Below are 15,680 nucleotides of genomic sequence, written 5' to 3'. Positions count from 1 at the left end.
CATTGAATCACATCTATTCAAAAGGGATCCACGGTTATTTTTACTTCGTGATTTCATCTAGTCTCAGGACACCGAGTACAAAGATGTTGACAATGACATGCACTCAAAGATGCCAAGGTCAATTATACTTACAAAGTGATTATGGAAGCCTTCAAGTGAGCTAGATCTATCACTTGGAAATGTTCGTGGGATATCATAGCAGTCTTGAGAACTAGCATCTAAAATAAAGAACAAACTATCATTTCTTCTCATCTTTATCAGATTTTGGGTAGGTAGGAATGAGCCAGGTTACCAGTCTCTACAACACACACATAGATATGCACGCATGCATACACAGAGATTTGAAATATCTCAAATTAGCATATGAAATCACTAAAAAACAGACACATAAATGCTAACCAATGCCCACGACAGTATCTGATTATTGAGGATTGCCTAAGTCTGGGATGAGTTGGGTTATAACTAAAGATAGCAAAGAAAACAGCACTTTTTGGTTTCCTCTTATTTTAAACATTTTTGTTTCTTTATTTGAAAGCAATGAGAGAAAGAGAATGAATCACCTGTTGGTTTACTCCCTGCATGCCTGCAGCAGCCAGGACTGGGTGAAGCTGTAGCCAGGAGCCTGGAACTCATACATGTAGCAGAAACCAGAGTACTTGAGTTATTATTTACTGCCTCCAGTGTGTGCATTCATAGGAAACTGGAATGGATGTTAGAGCTAGGACTTGAATCCAGGTGTTTCAATATGGGAGGCTGGCATGCTAAATGATGGCTTAATCACTGTGACAAATGCCCACCCCTATTTTCTCATCTTCTAAGCCACCTTCATCCTTATTTATGTCTCACTACCTTACAGCTAGCTTATACAGTAACCTTGAAAAGGGGTTTAGAAATTGGTACTGAATGTGTGAGTACAAAGGCACTAAAATAGGAACTATGCTTGATACACTAAATATCTACCTTTCTTTAAGATGGTTGGAAAACCATCACAAAATACATAAAGTTTAGCCCAGAGCTTTTAGGGCATGTGTGTTAAAAACACTGGTTTTCCATTTTTATGCATTTCTAGAATCTGAGAATAATCTACACTCATTTTTTTCTCCTTTCAAAGCTTGTGACCTTTGGTCAGCAGGCTGTAGGTCAGGCGGCAGTAAAGGGTTATACTCGCTAGAGCAGGACGTGAAACAGCCAGTGATAACAGGAGAGAAGATTCAGTACTTCAAAAATAAACAAAAAACCCACTAACAAAATGCATAAGGGCATGACTGGTACAAAGTCTCACCTGTTAGACACTATGTAAAATTTGGTTGTATAAAAAGGAAGGAAATAGGACCTGACAGATGTGACACAAAAGTAGCCATAATAGTACACACATATAGGAAAGGGTATGAGTTGGAGCTGCTTTCTGGCTGGGCTACTCCCTACTGCTCTGCCACAAGGGAGGGCCTGCACACCCAGGACACAGAAAAAGTGGGAGAGATAGGTACAGGCATCCTAAGGGAGCAAGGCATCATGAAGGCTGTCCGCTTCTGGAATGATAAAGTACAAACTTGCTGAACCTTCTAGCAGAGTACACATGGGTACACGCACACACACACACACACACACGCATTCCCGTCCTGTGACCTACTGAGACTCTGTATCTCTGCTATAAGAGTGGCTAACTCTACAACTGAAGGAAAAAGATATAATCATACTATATATATATATATAATCATACTATATATATATATATATATATATAAAGCAGATATTTAGAAAAGCCAGGCTTTCTTTCATTGACCTCTAGCAGAGTGGAAGCCAAACACAGCTGACCTTTTCGCAATTTGTTCAGCTCCACAGTGGAAATGGTATTACTACGCGATGGCGGCACCCCTGCTGTAGGGATGCAGTAGCTACTATCGGTGTCGGAAGTCGTGCGTGGGAGGCCAGACGTTTCCACAGGAGATCTGTCATGAGCTGGATGCGGCTTCGGTGGCCGAGGTGGTGGGATATCAGGAATAGTGTCTAGCTTAGATGTCTGTCCCAAGGTGCCATCAGGAAATGTTCGTGGAACCTGGTAAGTATTTCCAGGTGTTGGAGGAATGTCATAGCTGATGGAGACATGCCTCATTTGAGCTTCTATACTTGATGTCCCAGATGGGGTATTAAAAACATAGAGTTCTCCATCTGCTTCAGTACTTGAGGGAGATGCCTTTGGTAGCACATCATGAGAGTAACTCCTGGGCAGGTTGTAAAGGTTGGGGTCTATGGACACAGAAGCAGCCCGTGATGGGGGAGAGTCATACAGCATTTGCTGCTGGAAAAAGCCATTCACTCCATGTTTGCTCTGGGAGGAGGGTAGATTTTTGTGAGAAGGGACGTTATCATTGCAGTCTGTTTCAGAAGAGGTGGATTTTGCAGAGTCGGCATGTGTTCTAAATAAAAATTGTTAGTAAACAAGAAAAAACATGGTGAAGATGAGAATCATATAGCTTTGACAAACAAACATATGTAGTTTTGCAATCAAATAAATGGCATTTCTCATTGGATTTTTTGGCATGATCCATAAGATTTAAAGCAAAAAATATCTTTAGCCTTTTATGATTATGTATCAGACAATAAAACCACCACCACTAACCCACCAAAAGCATAACCTTAATTCTTGTCCTGTATCTGCTTGCAACCACCAGGATCCCCAATAAAAGTCACACATAAAACCGCAACCCCGGAAGCACTGGAATCAGACATCACAAAACTCCGAGGAAGGTGAATAATTAAGGGATAGGCATAAAGAAGCGCATCTCCTTGGAGAACATGCAAAGATCTAGTATAGTACAATTTACAAAGCTGATCCACTGCTTTTGAACCTGCCAGTGGCAAATTTGTTGTCCTGTGAAACTACAAGTCCAGTGATGACCTGGATATGAATAAATTCAACGTGACCCACAGTGTGGGGGCAACTGAACAGGTTTCATCTATTCTCTCTTTTACTAATATTGTTATCAAATATTTAGCCAACACTGTAAACAGGTTCCGAGAGTTAACCACCTTCAAACGACACTCAACCTGAAGGAATCCCATGAGAGTGTATTTTAGGCTTTGGACACATGTGTGGTCTCTGCACTTGGAGTTTTCACCTGTAGTATAAGCCAAGATGAACAATAAAACACACTCTCATTTTCTCAATACTAACAAAGACACCCGAAACATTCACAGATGTTGTCCCAAGTTCCACAGCACTTTAAGCAATATATATTATTTAAGTAACTTGGGATGGTTTTTTTGAAAGGCTCAATTGTCTTGACTTTACAGTAATACCTGGCCCTGGTTGGTCCAGCTCACTAAAACTCTCTTCTCTAGTGTGTGAAAAAACCCATACTGTGCTATTTGGATGTTCCTTCTTTCTCACTGATGATTTTCTTGCTTCACTGGCTCCTCCTTCTGCCTCCCATCCTGGGAAGAGCCCTGAGAGTTCCTTGCTCTAACCCTTTCCTCCAAGTGCCCCTAAAGAAGAATCCTCTTATTCTGCAACATCACCTCCTTCGAACACAAACTCCCATCTTCCTATAAAATTTGGAGTCCTGTATTTCCAAGCTGGTATTACTGTTTGTTAATCCCAGTATTTGCTCATATGCCCAAGACTAAATTCAGTTACCCTTTTTCATTGGCATTACTCTGATTTACCCAGATTCTTTGGGCTCAAAACCCAGTGATCAGCACCGGAGCCCTGCCCTCTGCCAGCATCCACTGCTCCACTTGTTTTCACTGCCACTGCTGAACTTTGAGCCTGTGACTGCCGCAATCTACATTTCTGAGCTCTCCTAGCTGAACTTTCCTCTAGTTTCTCCCTTTCCCAGTCTACCCATGGGAACACAGTTCTACACTTCCTTAAACCAATATTTTCAAACCGTAGATCACTTACTGCTTTCTATAGATTGCCAGAACTGTAAGCACAACTAATAACTTGGCTTACCTCTCCTTAGTAGAGCCCTGGCCTCTACACGCTATCCTCATCTTCCTCCCACCGTATTTTGCTCATCCCCTCTTCCCCCTCAAATTACCAATGACATCCTTCCTTCATCTACCAGGTATACGTCTAGTCTAAATCTTACTCTTCTGATGAAGTTTCTTTTTTTCCCCCATCTTAAAAGCACGAGTACTCTCCCTTTGAGGAATTTCTAATGTACCCACGCATATTCCAACATTTACACTTCATTTACTTCAAATGCAGGCACTAAGCGAAACTAAGGTATAATGAGTAACAAGTTTCCTGCTGTGACTAGCTTAGTGGTGAACAAGTAAAAATAGCAAACTATTTCTAATACTGTGATAAAACAGAGATAGGGAGGCACAATTAGGGTGCTATACAAATGTACTCTGACGTTTATTCCAAGCCATGAGTTAGGGGGAATGCATCCCAGAAGAGCACGTGTCTGAACCGAGTCTTGCAGAATGAACAGTTGGTAAGGTGGCTCTCATGTGTCATTTTCTGAATGTGTCACATACTGAATGTTGTGACTTGTTAACAAGTCTTCTTTGTCATCTTCAAAGGCACTTCTGTCTAACGGGACTGTATCTTACGTAATTATTTTGTACCTTGATAGCGCCAAACATAATAGCAGGCACATAGTGAGTAGTACCTCACAAATATTTGTGATTTAACTGTCACTTTTGCAAAATGTATCTGAGTGATGATTTTGCTCAAAATTTCTACTGTATCAAGAAAGACGTGATCCAACTGAAATCAAAGAAGAACGCTACATAAAAGAAAATGTGCCGAAAACTGCCACTTAGCTCTTGGCATTTCACAGTTGATACTGAAAGATAATTGTGAATCTCCCTAACATAAAAAGTTAGTAGCACAGGTAACAAAATTGCAAGTGTGTAATTTTAAAAATTCACAGCAAACAAGCACAATCAAGTTAGAATTTGATAGCATTAACTAGTGTTGATTTATTTTAAATATTTCTTTTTTTCTTAAAAGTAAAATCCCATTACAACAAATATTCAGAATCCCATCTTTGGAACTTTTCTAAGTTGTTTCCAATCATCACCTCGCAGAATGGCTCATAGAAACCACTTTGTGGATAAAAACAATTTCTATGCAAAAAAAAAAAATTTAAAGTGCTTTCTTTGATGGTACAGAATAGTCACTTTTTACATCAAAAATGACTTTTCCAGAAAAGCATAGCTTTAATATCTAATGACTCTGTTTGAAAAACACCTTGTTTATCTACTTCTCTATGACTTACCCCACTTTTTTTATTGTAAAAAACACACCCAATGAATCATATCAGTAATTGTCACACAGCTATTAAAAGCAGAAATTAGTCTGATGAGTATTGCTTCCTTGCTGTGTCCCAAAAATGCCTTCTTTTTATGGGAAAGGCTGAGAGACAGGAATCTCCCATCTGCTGGTTCACTCAACACAGGTGCTTGCAACAGCAGGGACTTGGCCAGGCTGAAGCAAAGGGTTAAGAATTCTGAGTCTCCCACATCGGTGAGGGTGGTAGGGTCCTAGCTAACTGAGCTATCACTGTTGCCTTTGAAGATGCAGGGTGGGAAGTCTGAATCAGAAGTGGAGGCAGGACTTGAATCTAGGCACACTGATTTGGGATGGAAACATCCCAAGAGCAGTCTCAACTGCTTTACCAAATGCTTGCATCACTGATTTTTGTTAAGTAGTAAGCAAACACACCTGCTCTCAAATTCCCTGTCAGTCTGAGCCTTATGCAACATCAAATGGCAAAGCTGACCAGACTAAAATACCTTATGGTTTTTTAGAAGAGGAGAAGGGTGTGGGGGCTAGGCTTTGAGTAATGCTTCATGAATGACCCTTTGGGTAAGCCCTGAAAAGCCACATATTTAGTTCAATCTAGAAAGCAGTCAAGTCAAAGCCAGCAGTAAGCTCTGCTTCATCTCAGTTTCATGAATTTATTTGAGTTCATCAAAATCTACTAAAGCCCCATTTATCCATTATTCCATAAAATTTGCTATATTGGGATTTTACCTGTATGATTAATTTCTCACACAAATCCAAACCAATCAACACACTCACTGCAATGGAATCGTTTTGCTCTCAAAATCTTCTAGCAGTAGGTATTCCTCTCCTTCTTCAGAAACAAAAGATGACCCTTGGCTGGTTTACAATCACATAAGAAATGGAGCAAGATCACCATTTATAAATCAGTGAAGTCTGTTAAGCAAGTCACACTGTGAATCTGTAACAAAGACTACGGCATCAACAGACAGCTTTCCAGAAGAGCCCTGTAGGCACAACTGTCTTTGCCCTAGACAGCAAACACTGGGTTTCTTCAACAAAAATCTGAATATTGGTACTCATTAACACAATAATCCAAGCATCTTATGGCGCTCAAACATATATCAAGACACCTGTATAAATGGTTCATGAAAGCCTTCACGTTAAGGGTAAACAGGTTAGAAGGTCGGTATGCACACACAATTTACCTGGTGGGTTCAGGCTTCTTGCTTTGACAGTTGATTAGCAAGAGGTAGTCTTGGGGATCCTCCTGGATGCCAAGAGTTTCCGCATGTGGTGGCGGAAGGCTGATGAGCTGATAGGAAGGAGGTAGAGTGGAGGAGGAGTCCATCTGGGAGGAGGGTGGTGCTGTGTTTATAGGTAAGGGCAAATCAGCTTGTGCTTGCAAGGAGCTACCAGGTGGCTTCACAGGATCTGCAACACCAACGTTTGACAGACACTTTTAATTTGTAAAACAAAGCTACTTTAAAGTATGGAGACAAACTTTTTGAACACACTAAAGCAGAATCGTCCATAAAAAATGTCAGTTTAAACAAGTACTTTCTAAATGGTAACATTTATACAGGAAATAACTGGTTCTTGTCCAGAAGATTTAAGGGTAGGAGGCCTTCTCCATCCCAGAAGCTCTTCAGAAGTCATGGCTAGCCTGGTCTGAGCAGGTTTTAGTTTTGAGTCTACTGGAATGAAGGTGTTGTGTGGATTTAGGAGGACAGGTACATTTTTCTATGATAAAGTGCTTCCTAGGCCACGTCTGAGGAGTACATAGAAGCCACTTGTAAATACAACTTGTGCAACACACTGGCTGCCTTCTGATCCTTGTGCTTTTCCTGCTTGCTCCCAGGCAGCATATATTTTTCTACTTCTCTCAGTCCCACAAGGATCTACTCTAAGTCACTATTTAATCTGTGGCATTTGAAATTCCCTAACTAAATCTCTAAATATTTTGAGCTGAATGAAAACAACAAAACATTTACTTCATGGTGTATGCTTTATACACCATTTTATAATCAATATCTGATAAATGTGATTACAGCTATCACAAGTCAACACTGAAATTATGGCATTATGTTAAAGAAATATATGAAAATCCACTTTTCTTACCTCTCATACCCAAGAATGAATGAATTAACTCTTGGCATAAGTGGTTACATTTTGCTAGGGGTGCCTTATGAAGAGTTGACAACACACGGAATGAAGTGACAAAAATTCAGAAACAAGCTCAGCTGCTATTTTCTCAAACTAAAAGTAGTTTTCAATTAATTAGCATCTGACAAAGCACACAAAATTTTGAGGCGCAAAGCCCAAACTGTACATGCAGGTGAACAATTCTTACAGATTTTGACTCCTTGTTTAGTTTTCTCTAAAACCCACTCAGAGAAAGTGCTTAGTGAGTTGATGGCTCATGAATGCAACCTTTTTTCCCCACCACCTACCACATGTAAGGCCATCAGAACAGGTGTTCTGATCCTTGTCTGTTACAGGGACCCACCGAGATGTATTGCTATTTCTAAAAAGCCTTATAGTAATCCAACATCACAGGATATATAATCTATGCCTGTGAATAAGAGCTGTAAATTGAGCTAAGTGAAATTTGCCATGGTGTGTACATAAATATTGTTAAATACATAACTATATCCAAAGCATGTGGGCTTTATTCTAAGAACCCAAACAAACTAGAATTGCCATTTGGCCTCGTTCTCTGGGGATGAAATATTTAAATATTCTCCAGAAAGACATACAGAGAAAGACTTAAGAACAGACAAAGTGGAATGGAGAAAGTAAGCTAGTGCTCTTCCACGCACTGGTCCGTTCCCCAAAAGCCTGCGACAGCTGGAGTTGGACTAGGCCAAAGTCAGGAATGGGGAACTCAATCCATGTCTCTCACACGGATGGTAGACAGAAATACTTGAGCCAACATCTGCTGGCTCTCAGGGCATGTATTAGCAGGGGCCAGAATCAGAGGCAGAGCTGAGACATATTCCAGGCACTCTGATAAGGCATTTGGGCATCCGAACTGCTGCATGAAATGCCCATCCACTGGCTCTGGTAATGTAACAAGCAAAGAAACTTGCATTTGAATCTTAGCTGGAATATATATAGATCTCTCAAAAAGTTAATAGGAAATGGGATCAAAAGATAAGTTGACTGTGGTGCAAAACATTGTGAAATCTCTGCATAGTTTTTCCATTCATACACATTCCCATGAATATTTGGGAAGGTGTTTCACATAGTCAGCTGGGTATATTTGCACAAATATTCCACTGTGTTTATTCTCCAACACAAAATTTCTGGTCAAACAAACAAGTGGCTTAAAAAACAAATTACAGTTCTACCTTGGCACGATTTGTGAGTTTCCTCTATTCTGCAAGTATTGGAACAGACTGTTTTGCTTTCCACCTTGTGTGAGCTTCTGACTTTCTGTTCCTTTAAGTATTGTTGATATTATTTCTAAGAGCCAAACATTGGTGTAGAGTTTGCTTATGTGTATAAAAGTATTCCTAAGCTCTTAATTCAGAAGGTATAAGGAGTATAATTAACACCCATTAAAGACAGATCTTTAATAAGTGGTGCTAGAGCAAATTTCTAATTGAAATTTACCCGAAAATCTAATAAGTATCGCCAAGGAAAACCTTTCAGCAAACAAGCTTCCAGAGTAGATATTTGATAAGAGCCACAAACGGTAAACTGATCTAGATGATCCCTAACCTGACACACTGACTTATACTATTTAGCACTCAAAAACCGGGCATTAGTGTCCCTCACAGAAGTTGGGGTACCTAGAAAATGCCTTTCAACACTCACAACCATCACTTTGAGGATAAATGATAAGGCCCAAGGCCTAGAATACGATGCTGTTCTTTCGTAAGATATAGTATAGTATCATTATGAAGGTGACAGGTTATTCAGAACTGTAACCATCAACCTAGTATATCTAAGAGCACAATGACAGTATCATGGGGTTGCCCACTGTTATTAGCAGAAGACTGAAGAAGACTACCTCTGTTGCTAAGAATGTATTTGGTGTTTATTGTAAATCACTTTTATAACAGTCTTCTTAAAAGGCTGCAAACACATTCCTGTAGACTTTAAAATAAATTCTCAGCTAATGCTGACAAGTGCCATAATTCTTATCCAGAGGTGTGATGACATTAGAATCACTTGAGTAGTTTTTGAGAAACATGGGTGCCTAACGAACCAAGATCTTCAAGGAAATAGCTTGAAGGTGTGTAATAAAACACAAAGGAAAAAACAAACCCACTCAGTAGTTGAATTGGTCCTCAGAAAAACTGCAAATCAAAGCTACTGGATATCACCAAACATACACATTATAGTGTCTAAAATTAGTCACTGCCACGACCAGATAATGAAAATGTGAGTGGAGTAAATATATAGGGTTGGCAAGAAAATAACTGGAACAATGATCTTAGAAAACTAAATCTACAAAAGTTATATATACATGCATCTTACACCTTGGTAATTCCACTCTTATGTACACCCCAAAGAATTAAGTATTTATGTCCATCAAAAGACACAAACGAGAATGCTTACCATAGCTTTACCTGCAGAAGGGTGCTTCAAAAGTTCTTGGAAAGTGAATATTAAGGGGAAAAAACACCTGTTTCATATTGGAAAATAGGGATCCCAGACTGAATGTTTCAATTTCTATTCAGTTTGTGAATAGGCAAAACAAGTTATGGTAATCAAAGCACACAAAAGAAAAAGGCTACATTTGGATGGGGGTTTTCCTGGAGAGAGTCCTCAGAAAATCTCGAAGGAGAACACAAATGTGGTATTTCTTAACCTGAGGGGGAGTTAATAGATGTTGTGTATTTATGCACTTCCTTGTTATTATATTTCGCAAGAAAAAAAAGCGCCCCTGATTAAAGAAAAACTGCTTTAAGGAAAGGAAATATATGTATACCCTGACATGCCAATTTACTCTTGTATAAAAGGAAAGAATATAAAGCTGGAGATTTTTTTTTAATGAAGGCACTAAAATCTGGGAATTTGGAGAAAAGCAAGCAGGAGGCAACTTTCTACTCTTACATCTTGAATCTAGACTGGTCCTTTACATGTAGCTGGTGAGCCTCATGCAGGGCACTGCTTCCCACCGCTTGTTCAGCAGATGGAATCGCTTCCACCTTGGTGCTGCAGAAACAAAAATAAATCTGCACATTTCCAAGAAAAACAAAAGAAATTGGTTTCTCTCCTCTCCTCTGCGAAAGGAAAGCATTCATAGGAACCACACACACAGCTCAATGAGCTCAAATTTAAAAACAGACAGAGCTTGCCAGCATTCTGAGTATTCAATAATAGCAGCAGTCACCTGGGGCAGCGGAAATAACATGGGAACGATATTTTGAGAGGTTCCTGGAATCAAAACACAGGTCAGATTTTTCCCCCTTCCTTTTGTTTTCAGGGGAAAATTAGTTATTCTCACAGGGACTAGGGATACTTATTTTCTCAGACTGTGTTATCCCAGCACAGTTTATTTCTTCCCATTCTGAGCTGAAATTTAAGTGTAGTGGAAAAAATAATCATCTCATATTAGTCAATTTCAGCCAAGAATGGGAGCACATTCAGCTCTCTTGAGATGAGAAGAGCACAGCGTTCAGGGAACAGGTACAGGTGAAAACAAAAACAACTATTAAGTGATTGGTGGTGAGGTCTATGCAGGAACAAGACAATATAAAACAGATGGTAAAGTTAGCAGAGGAGTTAAAGATGGTGTGACACTTACTTTGTGACTGTTAATGTTATGACTATGATTACAAAAGGTAACTGTGGCTGTCTGCTGTTTACAGTTTAAAACACATCTTTACATGAGCAAATTTGGCTTTTTTCCACCCCAAAATGCTTTTCAAAGTCAGCCACTACAAATGCCTAAGGAAGTAGAGGGGCTGCCTTTTAAGTTTTATTTTTCAGGTTTGCCTTCTTGTCTCAAAAATTAAAGCCGCAGAATGTAGTAAAATAACTTTTGGCTACAGGGTGCTACCTATTAGAACTGTGAATGTTTCACTGATTTATTCCAAGGAACTCAATATATATTCTAATATAGTATATGAAGACATTGCTAACTGTGACTGGCGAGATAGCTAGGTTGAAGTTGCAAAAAGCTAAATTATGGAATGTTAAAAAATGAATGCAGTTGCATTTAGATAAATTTTATGAACTAAATGTAGAAAGTATTGGCAAATTAAATCCTTTGGGGCTTATTATAATGAGTGGATATCAATGATTCATAAATAGCATAGCTATTTTCTTGGTAACTGATTCATATACTATACGTGTCAAATTTGATTATTATACTATAAATTTTATTTTTTTTGCAGCATCCATTCACACACCCTGACACTGTAAAATAAGTATACAAATAAAGAGCTTCACTCAACTCAAATATGCTGCATAATACAGTCCATTTTATAAGAACTTGGGAGTTCTCCTCTAAGATGAGCACTGCAACTTTTAAGTCACCTCCTATATCGGTAGAAGGTTTGTAATGTAAAATCACACATTCATTGAGACTGAAAGAACCTGCCTTTTAAAATCAATGATAATGTTCTGCTAAGCACAATATCTAGGTAAACATGTGAACACATATATTCTCACAGATGACCTGTATAGTGGACACTAGCACACACTGTAAGTAGAGATACATTGGAGTATGCATCTCTACTCCTGAACAAAAGGACTCCCAATGAAACTGTTAAATATAGCTTGACAATTTGATACTACATATTCCATCATTGCCTACACTTACAATGCCATGATACACTTAAACATTGGACATGTGACTGTTGCTGAAGGACCATATTATTGTAATAACAGAGGTAAAAATGGTGGTGGTGGTGGTGAGAATGGAGAGGGAGAAAGAGGAGGTGAAGGGGGAATCCCTATAGCTACAGAACCGTATCATGGAAAATATAACAATAAAAATGCAAAAAAAAAATTAAAATAATGTTCTCATTATAGTAAGAACCTTTTGAAACTACCTACATTTTTTTTCATACTCTTAAAATTAAACCAGGCATTGCTGCTATTTGTGATCACCTATTTTTTGTTTTAATGACAGAGCACTTGTTAACTGGTGTTATAATTGTGGGTTGTGAGCTCTGTGAGAATGAGAACTGTATTCACACATTTCCACACTATTATTCTTTCTCTCTACATATACACACGTTAACACACATTATATATGTATCTATGCACACATATATGCAGTTGCACTCAGCAAGTTCCATGAATTATTTTAGTTTCTTACATGAATCTTGTCCCACTACAGGCTCAGTTCCAGAGAGAGGGAAGGGACGACCTGGTTCCCCTGGGGCTGGAGATGGGCTGATGATGAACTCACATTTTTACCCTTTACCTCTCTTATACACATTCATGAGTGAATGCCCAGAGCCAAGCAGAATATGAGAAAATTCATGCAGGTAGATGAGCTCGTGAATCAGTTTCCTGCCACAAGCCCTGCCTTTCTTCTTTCCTGAGAGCACTGTGGGTACTCATCAAGCTCCAGGACGCCAATGCTCGTTGGTGGTCAAACAGAATAGACTCAGAGCTGTAACACCTGCGATGTTGATCTCACATTCTGGAACACTGGAAATTCCAATGGGAGTGGGGTCTTCTCAACTCCATTACCCAATCAAATGCGGTTTCAAGAATTCAGTAATTTGACTGAACAACATATATCTTCCAAGATAATTCATTTCCTTTGTTAAATACAGTTAGGATGATTATATTTTTTTTAAAAACCACAGATCTACTTATCCCTTCAGAATATATCAGTATAAGTAACCAATGGAGACAGGAGCCTGACCTTTGTGTTCAAAACAAATTCTAAACTGGTAAGGTTGGGTCACGTGCTGCGGTACAGTAAGTCAAGCTGTTGCTTGTGGTACTGCATCCCATATGGGAGCTCATTCATGTCTGGTTGTCCCAGTTCTGATCTAGCTCCCTGATAACAGCCTGGGAAAGTGGAAGAAGATGCTTGGGCACTTGTACCCACACGGGAGACCAAGAAGAAGCTCTTGGTTTTGGACTGGCAAAGCTCCAACCTTTAGCTGGAAGCTCTCTCAGTCTCTCTCTCTATTTTTTTTAGTATATGTGCTGATGAAGTAAGCACATGCTCTCTCTTTTCATAACTGCCTTTCAAATACACAAGTGAGTTAATGAGTGAAAGGCAAAACAACAAGAGCAGCAATAGAGCGACAATCTATTTTAACTGAATGACACAATGAAACCAATGTGGTGCTGAAATGTGACAATCATCCTTACTAACTAGTTGCTAAATAACTGGTTAAAAAAAAAAAGGACAGTCACCTCATCTGTGACTATAAAACCCTGTGCTGCAGTCACAGACCATCTGTGGTGCAAACAGGAAAGGAAGAGTTTAACCAAAGTTAGAGTCCGCCTATGAACAACTTTCTGAATTTTGAAATCATAAGGGCTTTGCAGAGGGGCTTGCTAGTTCATCATCAGCCCATCCCCAATGCCAGGGGAACTAGGTCATCCCTTTCCTCTCTCTGCTACTCCCATGGGCTTTCAAGACCCTCTCACTACGGGTTTCCTCTGCTACCCCACTGGGTCAGCCACAGCCCAGGTCAGGCTGCCTTTCTCCAGGGCCGTCAGGTGGTCAGAAGGCAAGCAGCAGGATGACCAGGGCTCATGCCACCAAGCCAAATCTCAACACTGATTATTGATACAACTGCTGCAGCCTTCAGCGACTCTCCAGCAGCACAACCTAAATGCACACATCAGAACATGTGTATTCCTACTTGGGAAGACAGTGGTCTCCCCTTAGACAGGTTTGTTATTCAGTCAAACACTATCTGAGGGGCCAGTGTGGTGGCACAGCAAGTTAAGCTACTGCCCGGGACACCTGCACTCCACATGAGAGTACAGATTTGATTCCCCAGCTGCTTTGCTCTGATCCAGCTCCCTGCAAAGGTCCCTGGGAAGGCAATGGAAGACAGCTCAGGTACTTGTTCCCTTGTACCCAGATGGAAGAGCTGGTTTAGCTCTTGGCATGGGCTTAGCCTAGCCCCAGCTGTGTGGCCATTTGGGGAGTGAACCAGTAGGCGGAAAATACCTTTCTCTTCCCCCGTAACTGCTTCTCAAATAAGTAAGTAGATATTTCATAAAACAGAAAATCCCAGAAGTAAGCAATTCTTAATTTTTTAAAAGATTTATTTTTTTGAAATGCAAATTTTACAGAAAGGAAAGAGAGAGCGATTGATTGATTGATTATTTTCCACTGCAGGGTCATCCCCCAAATGGCAACCAATGGTCAGAGGTGGGCCAAATGGAAGCTTGGAGCTTCTTTTGGATCTCCCATCTGAGAGCAAAGGCCCAAGGACTTTGGCTATCCTCTGCTGCTTTCTCAGGTCATATTCAGGAAGCTGAATCAGAAGTGGAACAGATGGAACACAAACCAGTACCATATGGGATGCTGGTACTACAGGTGGAGGATTAGCTTGAAACACCACTGCTTTAGCTCCACAATTCTTGAGATTTAAGTTCTGTGTCAGTCTGTTTGGTGGGTGGGGAAGGGAACTGAATCATCCTGTCTGGTGTGCTTGTGCTTTATAGCGTGCTCACCTGTTGGTCACTCAATAGCCACTGGTGCCAGATTGACTGCTGTGTCACAGGTCTCAAGGTCAAGTAACCCTTACTTTGCTTACTAATGGTCCCCAGACATAACAGAATAGATGCTGGCAGTTTTATTTTATATGCCATAGTTGTTTACTGGTTGCTACTGCTAATCTCTCATCATGCCTAATTCACTAATTAAACTACCACCAGTAGGCATGTATCTAAGAAAATGAGTATATATGAATTGGTAGCATCCCTAATTTCAGGCATCCACTGGATAGATCCTGGTACAAACTGCTTGTGGATAAGGGCAAATGATTGTCTTACCACAAAAACAATAAGGAGTTCACTGAGTTCACTGTTACTTCTGATGCTTAGCTCTATGTACCTAAATTTGTATTGGTTTCTGAGTAATTAAAGAGGAGGAGGAGAAGCAGGAGGCCAGCGCAACAGCTCTATTGGCTAATTTCCCACTTCCAAGTGCTGGTATCCCACATGGATGCTGGTTCGTGTTCTAGCTGCTGCATTTCTGATTCATTTCTCTGCTTGTGGCCTGAGAAAGCAGTGGAGAATGGCCCAAAGCCTTGGGACCCTGTACCCACATGGGAGACCTAGAAGAAGCTCCTGACTTCTGCCTTCAGATTGGCTCAGGTCTGGATGTTGTGGCCATCTGGAGAGTGAATCAGTGGATGGAAGATCTTTCTGTCTCTCCTTCTCTCTGCAAATCTGCTTTTCCAATGAGAATAAATACAAGAAGAAGGAGCAGAAGGAGGAGAAAGAGAAGGAGGAAGATGAGGAGGAGTAGAGGAAGAGGAAGAAGTAA

General features: G+C 40.1%; 1 protein-coding gene across 2 annotated transcripts in view; it reads right to left on the bottom strand.

Moving 5' to 3' along the window:
• Window positions 1-15,680, bottom strand: part of GAB1 (GRB2 associated binding protein 1) — a 131,760-nt gene that overhangs the window by 24,592 nt on the left and 91,488 nt on the right. For both annotated transcript variants that reach the window (XM_040967517.1, XM_040967518.1), the window contains exons 3-5: window positions 6,451-6,676; window positions 1,816-2,417; window positions 133-218 (exon numbers count right to left, since the gene is read on the bottom strand). In XM_040967517.1, the coding sequence (XP_040823451.1) occupies window positions 133-218; window positions 1,816-2,417; window positions 6,451-6,676 (914 nt within the window). The remainder of the gene's footprint in view (window positions 1-132; window positions 219-1,815; window positions 2,418-6,450; window positions 6,677-15,680) is intronic.

The sequence above is a fragment of the Ochotona curzoniae genome, unplaced genomic scaffold, assembly GCF_017591425.1.
Source record: "Ochotona curzoniae isolate NIBS_2020 unplaced genomic scaffold, NIBS_Ocur_1.0 scaffold_4506, whole genome shotgun sequence".
Classification (NCBI taxonomy): domain Eukaryota; kingdom Metazoa; phylum Chordata; class Mammalia; order Lagomorpha; family Ochotonidae; genus Ochotona; species Ochotona curzoniae.
Note: the sequence above shows the minus strand (reverse complement) of the source record. Positions and strands in the feature narration are given on the sequence as shown.